Source organism: Carassius auratus, chromosome 5, assembly GCF_003368295.1.
Source record: "Carassius auratus strain Wakin chromosome 5, ASM336829v1, whole genome shotgun sequence".
Classification (NCBI taxonomy): Eukaryota; Metazoa; Chordata; class Actinopteri; order Cypriniformes; family Cyprinidae; genus Carassius; species Carassius auratus.
The window spans coordinates 31,234,647-31,249,741 of NC_039247.1; the positions used below are offsets into that span (position 1 = coordinate 31,234,647).

General features: G+C 41.6%; 1 protein-coding gene across 1 annotated transcript; it reads left to right on the plus strand.

Annotated features, from left to right (window-relative positions):
- The first annotated feature begins 615 nt into the window (after positions 1–615).
- rps6ka4 (ribosomal protein S6 kinase, polypeptide 4) lies at positions 616–14,869 on the plus strand. Its single transcript, XM_026255300.1, has 17 exons — positions 616–1,388; positions 2,471–2,542; positions 2,626–2,693; positions 3,545–3,695; positions 7,140–7,255; positions 7,473–7,580; positions 7,728–7,808; positions 8,457–8,560; positions 8,635–8,785; positions 9,315–9,476; positions 9,953–10,212; positions 10,495–10,588; positions 10,740–10,910; positions 11,938–12,129; positions 12,776–12,935; positions 13,358–13,521; positions 14,005–14,869. The coding sequence occupies exons 1-17, from the start codon at positions 1,313–1,315 to the stop codon at positions 14,215–14,217; spliced, it is 2,343 nt and encodes a 780-aa protein (XP_026111085.1). The 5' UTR covers positions 616–1,312; the 3' UTR covers positions 14,218–14,869.
- Positions 14,870–15,095: the final 226 nt, after the last annotated feature.

The following is a 15,095-nucleotide window of genomic DNA, read 5'->3' on the forward strand; positions in this document are numbered from 1 at the left end:
ATCAATATTGGTTTTAAAAGATGTCAAAAACTATCAAACCATAGAATTGATTTCTGTCCTCCAATATGAACAATCCAGTATCACTCACTATATATACACTGATCAGCATTAAAACCACCTAATATCATGACGTTTTTCTTGCCAAGACACTAGCAGCAGATCCTTGGAGTCCTGCTAGTTGTGAGAAGAGGTCTCCGGGGAAGGGATTTGATAACAGCTCAAAACAGAACTTACACACAACCTAACAATTACACACATGCAGCTTGAGATCCAAACAGGGTGTGTGAGATATAAGCTGTCTTCACTGGGAGAGGCTGAGCTGGACTGAAACTACTTTATACTCTCTCCACCTACACAGAGACCCAACCACACACACACACACACACACACACACACACACACACACACACACACACACACACACACACACACACACACACACCCAACCACACTTCTGGCTCACTATCGGAAAGTCAGAATCGTTTTAGCGAATCGGTTCGTTCGAACAGTTCAATCTAATGGACCAATTAATAAAACGATTCATCGACTCGTTCGGACGGAGACACAACTCAAAAGTGCATTTACGTCATATTTTCTAATGAAATAAAGCCAAATAAAGTAATTCGCTTTTTGTGTTTCCAACCTCACCTCACACATCTAAAACAAAACGATTGTGGTCAAAGTTCGCTTCGCGCGAAAAGGTTCACTCGAAAGAACCGATTCAAAGCGACGATTGCTTGCTTCACGATTCGAACAGCACTACTTCGGCTTCCGTAGCCGAAAGGATCCTTACTACACTTTCTTCCAGGCGTTTGTCGTTCAATTCATTTCCTTTCCCAAACAGACGCATATTTTAAGGCGAGCCGGGCGTTACTCCAGCCGGAAGGAAGGAGCAGAGGAGTAAACCCGTCCAGTTATCACACCTCACAGTCGGCGTCTAGAGAGGTTTGAGCGAGATCTGTGATGGATGAGGGTTAGCACGGACGCTATCAGGAACAGCTCGTTATCGAGCGAACATCGCAGTGTTTGGACGGTGTTCTCGGTGAAACCGCGCTAACGGGATCCGCTCGGATCGTACGAAGTTGGAAATACGGAAATAACAGTCATTCATGGCCCGCATTATCATCAGTTAACCTGAATTACCGTCACCGCGCCTCGTCGCCCTTCAGACAGATATTAAAGTATGCGGCTGTCAGAAGTGAAGAGTGATTAGAGTTCCCTCGAAGAGATTGTGAGCTGAGAGTACAACACAAACATGTCATAACGTGCAGAGTCTGACTTTACAACCGAAACCCGCGAGTGACCGAAGCTCATGATGTCCGGCGACAGCAGCGGAGAGGACTCGGACCGAGAACCGGACAACACCGTCACACACCGGATCACCAGCGGTAACACACTCTCTCTCACACACACACACACACACACACACACACACACACACACACGAGATACTGATTCGTGATTCCTCATTACATGAGTCAGTAACGTTATCCGTTACACCAAAAAAAAAAAAAAGATTAAATATTTAATGTTTACCTGCATGTCACGAGACCCTTAACCAACCGTCAACAAGCTAATGTGAGACTTGATAACTAAAAAAAAAAATTAAATGACGGAGAATCATTTAATTTTAAATAATGTATTGCTATTGTGATAATAATATGTAATCAATGAAAAATTACTCAAGTCTGATTATACTAGTATTTTAAAATATAATTTACTGTAATTATAATCACTTCATTTTTGGATTTAGATTACGTAACTCAGATCACGTGATCAGTTTCTGCCCTGCTCGGTGTACTTTGATATAAACCATGGCTTTTCAGATATACCTTGATATTTACGTGCAACTGTTCCAAATAACGCAAAAAAAAAAAAAAAAAAAAAGACAGAAACCTGGCCCAATGTTATGATTTGTTTCTCAAATCTGGCTCTGGTTATTTAAACAGATTTGTGGTACAGTGGTGCGATCAAATATCTTGGTGTGATGTAATTGCAATATTACTTAATATTCCGAAGAACACCCATAACAGCATTGCAATAATGTGGAACTTTCTGATGTTTTTTATTTTGGACAAACTTCACAACTTCATTGGATGGCATCATACTTGTTTTTTTTTAATTATGACTGTCCTTTATATTATTTTGTTCCATTTCAAACCGTTTTATTAAATGTAAAAATCCATGGTTTCTAATATCTCCGATGTTGGATGATTGACCTTTGTTGCCTGATTTCATTCTAGATCTGTTTTATTTAAATTAAAAAATTTGAAAGCAGGAAAAAAGTCTTGCAATTTGTTACTTGTTGCATTTTCAGTCATAGGTTATCTTCTGATTTAATGTTAAAATCAGACAGTGTTCCATCTGGTATGGTTGAGTGTATCTGACCCAGTATTGTGCTGATGTGTGTGTGTGTGTGTGTGTGTGTGTGTGTGTGTGTGTGTGTGTGTGTGTGTGTGTGTGTTCTCAGCAAACCTCACCGGATACACAGAGAAAGTGGGCATGGAGAACTTCGAGCTTCTGAAGGTGCTGGGCACCGGAGGTGAGAGCGTGACTCGTTTGCTCCTGTAATGAAGAGAAGGGTTACTCCAGTCGTCTCTCTAAACATCTCTGCTCTCTTCACAGCCTACGGGAAAGTGTTCCTGGTCCGGAAGATCAGCGGCCATGATAAAGGCAAACTCTATGCCATGAAGGTTTGTGCTGTTTTTATTAGTGCTGTGCGATATGGACAAAAAAAAACCTATCACGATTTTTTGATCAATTTTGTGATTTCGGTTTTAATCATGGTTTTGACACACACAAGCATACTTTACAGTCATAAATGCATCCAGTATACACTTTAAACATATTTCCAAAAGAAAACCAATGAGAGCTTTATCAAAAAGTTGTAACATAGTGTTTCCATCCTGCCTAATGTTGTCTAATAAAACAATGTTTATATTAAAGGCTGTGAAACAAGTATAGTGGATGTGACCATGTAGGCTTTATGTTTAATAAAATCACATTATATTCTAACACCGTAACGTTACACTCTAAAATAATGCTTTTAAAGTAGAAGTCAAATTAACTAAACTAAAAAATGAATAGAAATAAAAACAGAAGCACAGAGTAAATGCATTATATTTAATATTTTGATTAACCCATTACAGTAGTCACTTTACAGTTACTGTTATCATAGAAGTATATTTTACATTAAAAAATGTCATATATCTAGTTTAAAACTAACACTTATTGTCCAACAACAAATATAAAAAAAAATGTATATTTTGGTCAGATTTAATTTGCTCCTGTTCTATTGTGCTCCGTCTGTTTGGTGGGTTATATATATATATCTCAAATGCTAGATTACAAAAGAAGAACTGAGGATTTTTATTTTTTACATTTTTGCCACTGTGCTCTGAATTCTTTGAATGGAAATTACAATATCTTCTTTTGGACTGATACAGTCTTAACAAAGTGACAAGTACAGTTTTATTCAAATGTTTATTTCTTCCTCTGAATGAAATCGTATGATGGAAGTAAGTTATGATCATTGCTTCTGTAGGTTTTGAAGAAAGCAGCCATCGTTCAGAAGGCGAAGACGGCTGAGCACACTCGAACAGAGCGCCAGGTGTTGGAACACATCCGCCAGTCTCCCTTCCTGGTCACCCTTCACTACGCCTTTCAGACGCAAACCAAACTGCATCTCATACTCGGTGAGCACCGGATACACACTTCATCCTGATTCACTTCTGCATGCTGCTTTATGAATGCTATCTGTAATATAGCTGTGTTTACAGTAGGTCCTGGTGCTTTCAGCTCTCCAGCATCTTTAGTACTTTGGTGTAAACAAGATGAAGTTTCCGTCCAAATATTTTTAATGTGCAGTTTGGGGTATCACATAAAAATATGCTGAATAAATACAGCCAGGTGTGCATACATCCTACAGTTTCACATAAAATCTTATGCACTCAGCTAAATAAAAAAAAAATATTAGATAAGAAAACGTGCATAAACTGCGATGAAAACTCATTTAACATTTGTGGTGTTTCATGTGCCACAGTGGCTTCTTCTACTGCAGCCACTCACCATTTATTTGTGATGTTTGCTGCAGGTTTATCAGGAAGTGACAGTTTTGTTCTCTTCGTCTTATGTTTTATGTGATATTCCAACTTTGAGCGCTAGTAAAATTCACAGCTTTGGATGGAAGCATAGCTACTGTAGGGTGTAAATGACATGTATGCCATTTTAAAGGCGAATCCCAAACGATTAGTTCGAATCAGTAATGAGATTCCATTTCTCTAAACCCCTCCTTTCTGTGAGCCTGCTCTGCTCTGATTGGTCAGATGGCTGGGTCTGTTGTGATTGGTCTACCGCGTACATTGCCCTTCAGAAACTATGCACCTGTTGCTATAGTTCCATATTTGAACACTCAAAAAAAAAAAAAAATATGAACATCAATTATTGATCATACTTACAGGGTGTGATTGAGTGGAGTCAGCTGATTCAATTAAACTGAGTACTGAGCTCATCTTTCTAGTGCAAGCATTTGTGAATACCCAAAATTAGAGAAGCAGTTTCAGTAAATTGACAGGAACACAAAAAAAAGATTGGGGTTGTTCAGTTAAATTCATCTAACCACTGATTCTTAGCATCGTTCTGACGTGAAAAAAAAAAGAATAATAAAATGTTTTACTTGAACACCATAGTACACAGCATCTTCTTAACATGAACAAGTTGCAGTTTTTAACGGCTGGTCGAGTTTTTTGTGTCCATTCAGTATAGGACATTATGCAACTGTGTAACCTGTGTTGTGTAGTCCTCACAAAAGTGGGGTTCAAATTACTGACAACTCGTTTAGGCTATTCAGAGTTGATTCTTACTGTTGGGAGAAAATATTTTGTTTATCATCCACTTCTGGCTTTCGCGCACACTACACACTGCATGAAAGGCAATATTCCAAATTGGCATTATAGGGGCACTTAAATAATTTGAAACCCAAAAAATAACTAACTGAAATAAACTAAAACCAAATTATGGCTAAATTTGGCTTGTTGAAGACCACTCTCGCTTCTGCATTCTGGATCAGAGGTTCAATAGAAAGAGATAGGCCAAGAGAGCATTACAATAGTCCAGTCTGGAGAGAACAAGAGCTTGGACAAGGAGTTGTGCGGCTTGCTCTGACAGGAAGGGCCTAATGTTGTATAATGCAAATATACGGGACTGTGCCGTTGTAGCATTATGGTCTGTAAAGCTTAACTGTTCACCGATCACAACTCCTAGGTTCCTGGCTGTGCTGGAAGCAGTTATGGGTGAGAAACCCAGCTGTATAGAGAAGTTGTGATGAAGTGCTGAGTTGGCTGAGAACACGAGCAGTTCTGTCCTAGCAAGGTTGAGTTGAAGGTGATGGTCTTTCATCCAGCCTGAGATGTCATTTAGACTTGCTGCAAAGCAAGGAGCTACCGTTGGATCATCTGATAGGAATGAGAAGTAAAGTGTCATCAGCATAGCAGTGATAAGAAAAGCCATGCTTCTGAATGACAGATCCTAAAGATGTCATGTAGATGGAGAAGAGAAGTGGTCCAAGTACTGAGCCTTGAGGAACCCCAGTTGCAAGCTGTTGTGACTTAGAAACATCACCCCTCCAAGACACACTGAAGGATCTGTCAGAGAGGTAGGACTTAACCCACAGGAGAGCAGTTCCAGAGATGCCCATCTTTCTGAGGGTGGAGGAGAATCTGGTGATTAACAGTGTCAAAAGCAGCAGAGGGGATTTGGAAGCTTTGGCTTTGGGATCTGGAAGCTGCTCTTGCTAGTCGCAGGGCTTCAGTAACCGAGAGCAGAGCAGTCTCAGTTGCGTGGCAGAGAAGAGAGAAGGTGGTTTTGAAAAGTGTCCAAAAGTCAGAGTTGCTGTTAATTTTGTTTCAATTTAATTACGTTCAAATTTCATGTATATGTTCCATTCAAAGTGCACTGAAGTGCTCGAGACGTGAATTTAAGTTGTATTTATTTACCGAGGTATATGATGTCATGCTTGTCCATGTGTAAAGACGTTTCACAGTGAAAATCCATGAATGAATGTTCTGAAGTAAAGTAAACTTCAACAGATTTCCCTGCTCGGGGAGTAGAGAGCAATGAACACTGTGTAGGGAGCATGTCAATGGGAGCTCACTTCTGACGAGCCGATTATCTGAATTAGGTGTGTTAACAGAGAGACATGCAAAATATGCAGACCCGGTGGGGCTAGGACTGTAATTGAGAACCGCTGCCATAGAGGATAGTCGAGAGGGAGAGAGTGAGCACAGGTTATGCCAAAAGATGACCTGTGGAGGAGTTTGTGTTGGGTCTGTAGTCAGTCTGAGGTTCAAATGATGAGGAAGTAGTCTGAGGTGTGCAATGGCGTAACTAAAGTGTTATCAGTGGAGCCGTAGCGTATGTAGATAAGGTCTACTTGGTTTCCTGATCTGTGAGCAGCCGTAGTAGACACTAGCTTGAGATCAAATGAGTGGTGAAGTCAGCAGCCTGGGGATGTTCTAGGTGGATGTTGAAGTCACCGAGTAGCACCAGAGGAGTACCGTCCTCAGGACAGTTTGATATATATATATATATATATATATATATATATATATATATATATATATATATATATATATATATATATATATATATATATATATATATATATATCTAGAGAGAGAGAGAGAGAATCAAATATATGTATGAAGTCACTGGTCTTTACACTCGTTGGTCTTCACACAAGGGCTGCCGCAGTGTGCTAACCAATTATATCCTTGCCTGATACCTCGTTATTGAATTCAGCTGGCCACACATTACTACCTAACAAACCCAAACTAAAAGCCACATGATGCGCACGAGAACAAATTCGACTTAACTTACAACGGTCAACACAGTAAGCAAAACAATGTTTCCTACCAATGACAGCCGCGCTAAAATCTAATGAGAAAATGTAACTGATAATATAATTATGTAACCGTGTGAAATATAGTTTATTTTAGTTTTCAGCACATTTATCTGTGCTATGTAAAACGATGTACCCCATCGGTCACACCGCCCACCCCTGGTGGTTTAGCACCAGCTATTTGTCTTTTAGTAAATTGGTGTTTTTTGGAAAATGTTGAGTGTGTGTTTGTTTTGGGAAGACTATGTGAGCGGAGGAGAGATGTTCACACACCTGTACCAGAGAGACCATTTCTCCGAGGATGAGGTCAGGATCTATGTGGGAGAAATCATTCTGGCCCTGGAGCACCTGCACAAGGTACGCACATCCGTTCTCAACCAGTTACTACTATCAATACTAGTTTACCATCAAACTTTTATAATCCCCTTCTAATTAAATTCAGATTAGTGTTAAATAAATTGGAAATCAATTGCAGTAGCTATTAAAAAAGAGATTATGATGAGATTTATGGTTTAAATGAAGGAATAAATCTGATCAGTGTTTTGTAAGTGCTGTATCTGGTCTTGTGTTTCAGCTTGGCATCGTGTACCGGGACATTAAGCTGGAGAACATCTTACTGGACAGTGATGGTCATGTGGTGCTGACAGACTTTGGGCTGAGTAAGGAGTTTCTGGAAGAGGAGGTAATAAAAATATCAATAAAAGATACTTAATTGAGCAATGGTCTAATCCTGTCTGTGAAACTGGGCCAGTAACTGTAGATTGGCTTGTTTCATTGCATCCACGTGGTGTTGTACTCTAGTGTTCAGCTGTGTGTTGTCCATGTGTAGAAAGAGAGGACGTACTCATTCTGTGGCACTATCGAGTACATGGCTCCGGAGATCATCCGAGGGAAAGCTGGCCATGGCATGGTGAGAGCACACAAATCTCACAGAGGCTTTTCAGAATAAAGCATTTCATATAAGAACGTTCAGTTCATGTCATTGAGAGTACGGCTGCGACTAACGAATATTTTCATAATCGATTAGTTGGCCGATTATTTCTCGATTAATCGGATTAAAACGCTTTTTCAATTTTCTTTTTTACTGACAACACGCACTGTTCCACATCGTGCCCAATGCTGTCCTTCAACTGAATGCTATGAAAACAAACAGTTTGATTCATATATCTTTCATTTCGTTATTGTCTGCTGTAGTTAGACGTGACTTTTTCTTGATTATTGAGTACTTGGGTAAATAAAATGTATAATAAACCTTTGAGCATTATTTGCTGACTTGATTCTCAGTACTGTAATTTGCAGTTGACTTAAGTATATGAATTATATTTCGGTTCCATGCACATTAAGCTGTGATGGAAAAATATTTAAATCTATAACGATGTACAGTACCTTTTGTTCCACAGTAATGAGATTTAGTTTTTCTTTGAAAATCGATGAAGACTTTTTATTGCATTTCATTAATGAGAGTTTGTGGTCAGGGCTTTCTGTAAAACGATGAGCTGTGCAAGCTCTGTTGTGTAGATGTGCATGATGAGATGTTTCTCCTGAACGCTGTGTGTAGGCGGTGGACTGGTGGAGTTTGGGGATTCTGATGTTTGAGCTGCTGACAGGAGCGTCTCCGTTCACTCTGGAGGGAGAGAGGAATTCGCAGAGCGAGGTGTCCAAGTGAGTGTGATGATGTTCTCCAGTGTTTAACCGCTGCTGTGTGCAGAACTCAGTCAGCTCTGTGTGTCTGACAGACGTATCCTGCGCTGCGAGCCTCCGTTCCCCTCCATCATCGGACCCTTGGCTCAGGATCTGCTCAGAAAGCTGCTGGTGAAAGACCCTCACAAGAGGCTGGGCTCTGGCCCCCGAGGAGCCGAGGAGATCAAGTCTCATGCTTTCTTCAAGGTGCTCTCTTCGTCCTGTCCTCGCTCTTTTTGCCTTTCAGATGTTCCTATTCCTCAGGTTTTAGCTCTTTAACGGTTTTGGCTAAAACAGTTTAGGAAATCAATCGATGCACTACATTAATCTCTTTTCTTTGTTGTTTTTTCCTGTCAAAATAACAGAGTTAGTTTAGAATTATTCAGCTTTTAAGAACACGCAGAAGATATGGTTTCTCTGGTAGGGGGCGGAGCTAATGCGCGAGCTGCAATCTCATTGGCTGGTGCTCATCTGTTACATCCCTGTTTTGACAGTTTGAGCAAACGCTGACAATCTGAAATCTGCTCTGTAGATTTCAACTATTTCAGTTCACATAATACATTGATTATTTTAGTATTCATTCTGAGCAGCTCATCTGTTGTTTAAAAGCCAGACAAACTTCTATATTTAAAATGTTTGATGTGAAATGTATCAGAACACTTGATGTGTAGTTATTTCTTCGGTGAGCGTCCTGGTTGTCTCTGGGCTGACTGTAGACTGTCACACATCTCTCCAGGGTTTAAACTGGTCTGACCTGGCAGAGAAGAAGCTCCCGAGTCCATTCAGACCTGAGCTGCGGAACGAGCTGGATGTGGGCAACTTTGCAGAGGAGTTTACAGGAATGGATCCGGTCTATTCCCCTGCCAGCACTCCGCCCAGTACAGACCGTCTGTTTCAGGTGCTCACACACACACACACACACACACATGCAGAGACACACCTGTGTTCCTTTCATGGAGACAAACACATGCAGACAATACATGACAACATTTCCAGCCACAGCCCTCCATTATTAATATAAACAGAGTGCCACCACACACACACACACACACACACTTTTACACATTCCTGTTAAAGAGTGCCGCTTAAACTAACCTCATCTGTCCAGAACAGAGCAGTCTAACCAGCTGAACACCAGCTGAACCCGTCTGAGACCAGCTAGACCAGCTCAGAGAAAGAATTCACACAACAATGAAAATGATGTGCTTAATTACATGCATGTCATTACAAATCTGCATAAATCCTTATTTTTTCTTCTTCTCCTCCATGGATTGTTGGTGTTTGTTCTGAGAATAGAGTATTCTTCAGAGCAGCTGGGGTTGTAGATTTCCCTGCGGTCAGAATAAACCTCCGTCTTGTCTTGTCACTCTTCAGGGCTACTCTTTTGTGGCTCCGTCTATCTTGTTCAATAAGAACGTGGTGATGGCGGACGTTCTGGACGCTCATGTGAATGTTGACCGGCCCGGTTCTGCTACAGTCCAGCGCAGCGCTATGCTGAAGGAGTCCCAGTTCTTCCTGCACTATGAGCTGTGCCTGCAGGGGGCTCCACTGGGCGAGGGCAGCTTCTCCATCTGCAGGAAGTGCAGACACAGACAGAGCGGCCAGGAGTACGCCGTCAAGATCATCAGCAGACGGTACAGCCTTCACATCACACCTGTGTCCTTTCTTGATATATAAAGTAAACACTAGAGTAAAACAAATGAATCAAAATAATCATAATTTTATCTTCTCTGTATGATTTAAAAAAATGGGTTAATGAATCATTCACTCAGACACTGATTCATTGCGTTGTGTCGCTCTGAGTCGAGCAAGTGTTGAACGTGTGCACACCTGAAGACAGTGTCCGCTCACACATCTCTAAACTAACCCTTGTGACGGTCGTCGATGCCCTTCTCACAGTCTCTGTGCTGTTGTAGGATGGAGGCCATGACTCAGAAAGAGATCGCAGCACTACGCCTGTGTGAGTCTCACCCCAACATCGTCACGCTCCACGAGGTCTACACCGATCAGGTACCACACCTAGCTGTGAAAGTGAAGACATCACACACAAAAGAGTGCTTTATTGAAGAATCATGTGCATGTATGCATGCACACCTGCTCTCACACCATTCTCTTTCATGGCTTTTAACGCACCCGTCCCTGTGTGTTGTTTCTCTGGCAGTATCACACGTATCTGGTCATGGAGCTGTTGCATGGTGGAGAGCTGCTGGAGCGAATCCGGAAGAAGAAGGTGTTTGCAGAATGGGAGGCCAGTCAGCTGATGAAGAGCCTGGTGTCTGCGGTCAGCTTCATGCATGAGGCCGGAGTCGTACACCGAGACCTCAAACCTGAGGTACAGACACACATACTGAGGAACTGGAAGTACAGCTGTGTTCTAGACGCTCTGAACCTAGCAGGGTGCTAGAACCAGCTCCAGAGAGCTAGCATTACATCCGTGTGAGATCTAGTTCAGTCGTGAGGGAGAGATGGAGCAAATCAGCATGAACAGAGAGCCACAGGAATTATATGGCAATGTTGTTATGATGTTTTAATTTTTAACCTTGCCTTAATGCATACACGACCGCTCAGAAGCCTGGGGTCAGTGAGACTGTGATGTTTTTAAAGAAGTCTGTGGTACGTTTTTACTCCTGTAAAAAAAAAAAAAAAATCCCTCTGATCCCAACCGGTCGTGTAGATATTCAGTACCATGGAGAAATATTAAAGACATAAAATATGAACTGTATCTATCAAGGTTAATTCGCTGATTACTAGGGCTGTGAAATATAGTTAAACTCAATTTTGACAATATTTGATATGTATATAAATGATTTTCAGTTGTTCTTGACAAAGTTGAAACGGTGACCTTCAGGTTTCTGTGTCCAGAGGTTGGTTTATTTGTTGGCAACAGTAGTATGTAGATGTGTTGATGTTTGAAGAGCAAGCAGATGAATGAAGGCGAGGGTGGACATCCTGGTGTTTGAGTGCATCAGTATTAGACAGAACGAGCAGCTGTAGTGTGGTTTGAATCAGTATGATGCTGACATCTGTAGCAGCGCTAACGGTCCGTCCGCTGTGTGATCATCACTCATAGTGTGCTTGATTTCACTCGGTGATATTACAGCACTCGCTCAGTGCTCCGCTCGCTCTGGAGGAACTGTAATGTGCCGTCCACATGCAGGTAAAAGGACTGTAGCGAGAGGCTGTCGACATGAATCTTCATCAGTGAGATCTTTCAGCCCAACAGCATCCAGTACGACTCACACTTTCACGTTGTAAAACGTTGCGATGCATCGCGGCAGAATGTCCGAGCTCTGTGGTGGATTGTGTCAGTGCTGAGCCGTGTGTCACGTGTTGTCTCTGTGTTTCACTTCCTCCGGCAGAACGTGCTGTTTGCGGATGAGTCGGATGAGTCTGTGTTGAAGGTGATTGATCTGGGGTTTGCGCGGTTGTTTCCGAGCGGCAGTGCCCCCCTGCAGACCCCCTGCTTCACCCTGCAGTACGCCGCGCCCGAGCTCTTCCACAGCAAGGGATACGACCAGGCCTGTGACCTCTGGAGCCTCGGGGTCATCCTGGTGGGTGGAGAGAGTGTGTGTGTGTGTGTGTGTACGTGTGCTTGACCAGATTCATGTATTATTGTGGATGTTTTGGTCTGGACTGCCAGATGTATTGTTTTATTCAAGGGAGAGCTCATTGTTTAAAGTTTGATACCTTAAACTGAATAAATAGAAAATGAACATAACTCTACGTTGGTAAATTCCAGAAGTAAACTTTACTTGTTCCATCCCAAAAAAACTGGTTACTTAAATCATTGGGTTGTTGCTGGAGATACACTGTAACACAAAGATAATCGATAAAATCACATGATCGATCTGTCTGTCTCTGTGTGTCTGTCTGTCTGTCTGTGTGTGTGTGTCTGTCTGTCTGTTTTTCTGTGTGTGTGTGTGTGTGTGTGTGTGTGTCTGTGTCTGTCTGTCTGTGTCTCTCTGTCTGTCTGTTTTTCTGTGTGTGTGTGTGTGTGTCTCTCTGTCTGTCTGTTTTTCTGTGTGTGTGTGTCTGTGTGTCTCTCTGTCTGTCTGTTTTTCTGTGTGTGTGTGTCTGTGTGTCTGTCTGTCTGTGTTTGTTTTGTTGTGTTTTGTTCTGTCTGTTTTTGTTTTATAATGTTTGTTCAGAGAGCGTGATGTCATGTGCTGATATAGTTCTTGTTCTTGTTGTTGTTAGTACACCATGCTCTCTGGCCAAGTTCCCTTCCAGAGTGAGAAGAAGGGAATGACGTCATCGTACGCAGCTGACATCATGCACAAGATCAAAGAGGGAGATTTCTCATTGGACGGGGAAGCCTGGAGGGGCGTGTCTGAAGAGGCCAAAGATTTAGTGAGAGGTATGTTTTTTGTTTTGTTGTTTTTTTTCGTCCCAGTGCTCCAAAATCAATAGGCAGTTCCTATGATTGGATATTATCCATACACAGAAAATCCTGTGCTTAAATGTGTTGTTTAATTCAGATTTAAGATTAGAGTCCAACTGAGGATTTGATCAGAAAAGCCCTTGTTATAAGATCTTCCAGCTTATCAAATCTTCTGTGAAATACGTCGTAATAGTTTTTTACCGCTCCGAAGCGCCTGATGAGTGATTCCTGACCCGTGCGCTCTCACACACATTCAGTCCGATCTCAGCACGAGTGCTTGTTATAATATCTGATCATCTGGATGGAGATGGATGAGCGTCAGTGCTCTGGTGGAAGCAGAGAGGACACAGCTTTAGTGTCTGAAGGATGAGCTTCCATCTCTCTCTTGATCTTCACAGGTCTGTTAACCGTGGATCCTGAGCGCCGGCTGAAGCTCTCGGCTCTGAAGGAGAACGCCTGGCTCCAGGGTGGAGGTGTCATGTCCTCCACCCCTCTCTGCACCCCTGATGTCCTGGAGTCCACCGGCCCCACCGTCCGCACCTATGTCAACGCCACCTACAAGGTCCAGTCTCTGCATCGACACTATACTGAGCAATAATTAAAGCACAGAAATGAGTGATTACACCCTGGCAGGACCAGATGGAGAAACAGACGTAATGATGGTAGATGAGGCCCTTCATCTACATCTGACTTGGAATAAAATATAAGACACATTGCTGATAAATGCCTCTCGCTCAGATATTCACATTAAATTATTTAATCAGTTCAGTCACGAAATTCAAAGCAAAACCTATTTGAACACATGAATTAATCAGAGTGTGTTCTTAAATGGATAGTTCACCCAAGAATGAAAATGTTCATCGTTTACTCACACTCCTGTAGTTAATTTTTTATGTCTACAGAACACATATGAAGGTATTTTTAATGAAATCGGAGAGATTTCAGTCCCTCCTTTGACAGTCCATTCATTCTAAACCTTGCCACTTGAAAAGGTTCATCAGAAGTGAGTCAGCTGATTCCTTATGAATGCTCTTTATTCACACAGGCGTTTAACCGAGGGAAGCGCGAGGGGTTCTTCCTCAAAAGTGTCGACAATGCGCCGCTGGCGAAACGCCGCAAGATGAAGATGACCAGCACTGGTGTGGAGACGAGACGCAGCTCCTCCTCTTCATCCTCCTCTTCCTCTTCCTCATCCGCTTCACATTCCCAGACGCAGAACTGCCCGTCCTTGAATCCCCACGAGGAGCCCAAACCCTGAGGTCTCCCAGTGCGGCGGCACCTTGTCATGTTAGACATTTGAATGAATGTAAAAATGTTTTTAGAGAGATCTTTTAACTGCAAGAGACGAGTGAAACATGAGAAACAGAGATCAGGGAGCGCTGAAATATTAGGGGAAGCCGTATGTGAGCGTGAGAGTGTGTTGTAATGATCCACGGAGCAAAGCTTCATGTCACTCCTTCAGAAGAGTTCTCCGTGTCTGCATGCTCACAGTAATCTGAATGTTTCTCTTGTTTTCAAAGTTGAAGTGAGTCACTGAATCTCCACACACTGACAAGCAATTCTCATCAAAGTCAAAACTCAGTGATATTATATTATAATGTTTATAGGACTATTACAGATTAAAAATGATTAATGAGCCAAATTCATTCAAATTGGCATTAATGCATTGAAAAAAACTCATGGAAAAAGTATGTCTACACAAATAGTAATCTCTTTTTATTTATTTTTTATTTTTTTTACAAAAATGAGCAACAAATGTGTTCCTGGAGCACTAAACCAGTCGGAAGTCTCTGGGGTGTATTTGGAGAAATACACAACAATACATTGTATCGGTCACAATTATACATTTCTCTTTTATGACAAAAATCATTAGGATATTAAGTAAAGATAATGTTCATGAAGATATTTAGTAAATCTCCTACTGTAAATATATCAAAGCTTAATGTTTGATTAGTAATATGCATTGCTAAGAACTTCATCTGAACAACTTTAAAGATGATTTTCTCAATATTTAGATTCTTTTTGCTCCCTCAGATTCCAGATTTTCAAATATTGTCCTCCGAACAAACCACACATCACTGGAGAGATGATTTATTCAGCTTCAGATCACGTATAAATCTCAGTTTTGAGAAATGT

What these genes read in the sequence shown, in the direction of transcription:
- rps6ka4 (XM_026255300.1), top strand. Translation starts at nt 1,313, where the DNA reads ATGATGTCCGGCGACAGCAGCGGAGAGGACTCGGACCGAGAACCGGAC. An exon ending in GCAAACTCTATGCCATGAAG is followed by an intron (nt 2,694 to 3,544) that starts GTTTGTGCTGTT and finishes TTGCTTCTGTAG; the next exon opens with GTTTTGAAGAAAGCAGCCAT. An exon ending in CCCTGGAGCACCTGCACAAG is followed by an intron (nt 7,256 to 7,472) that starts GTACGCACATCC and finishes CTTGTGTTTCAG; the next exon opens with CTTGGCATCGTGTACCGGGA.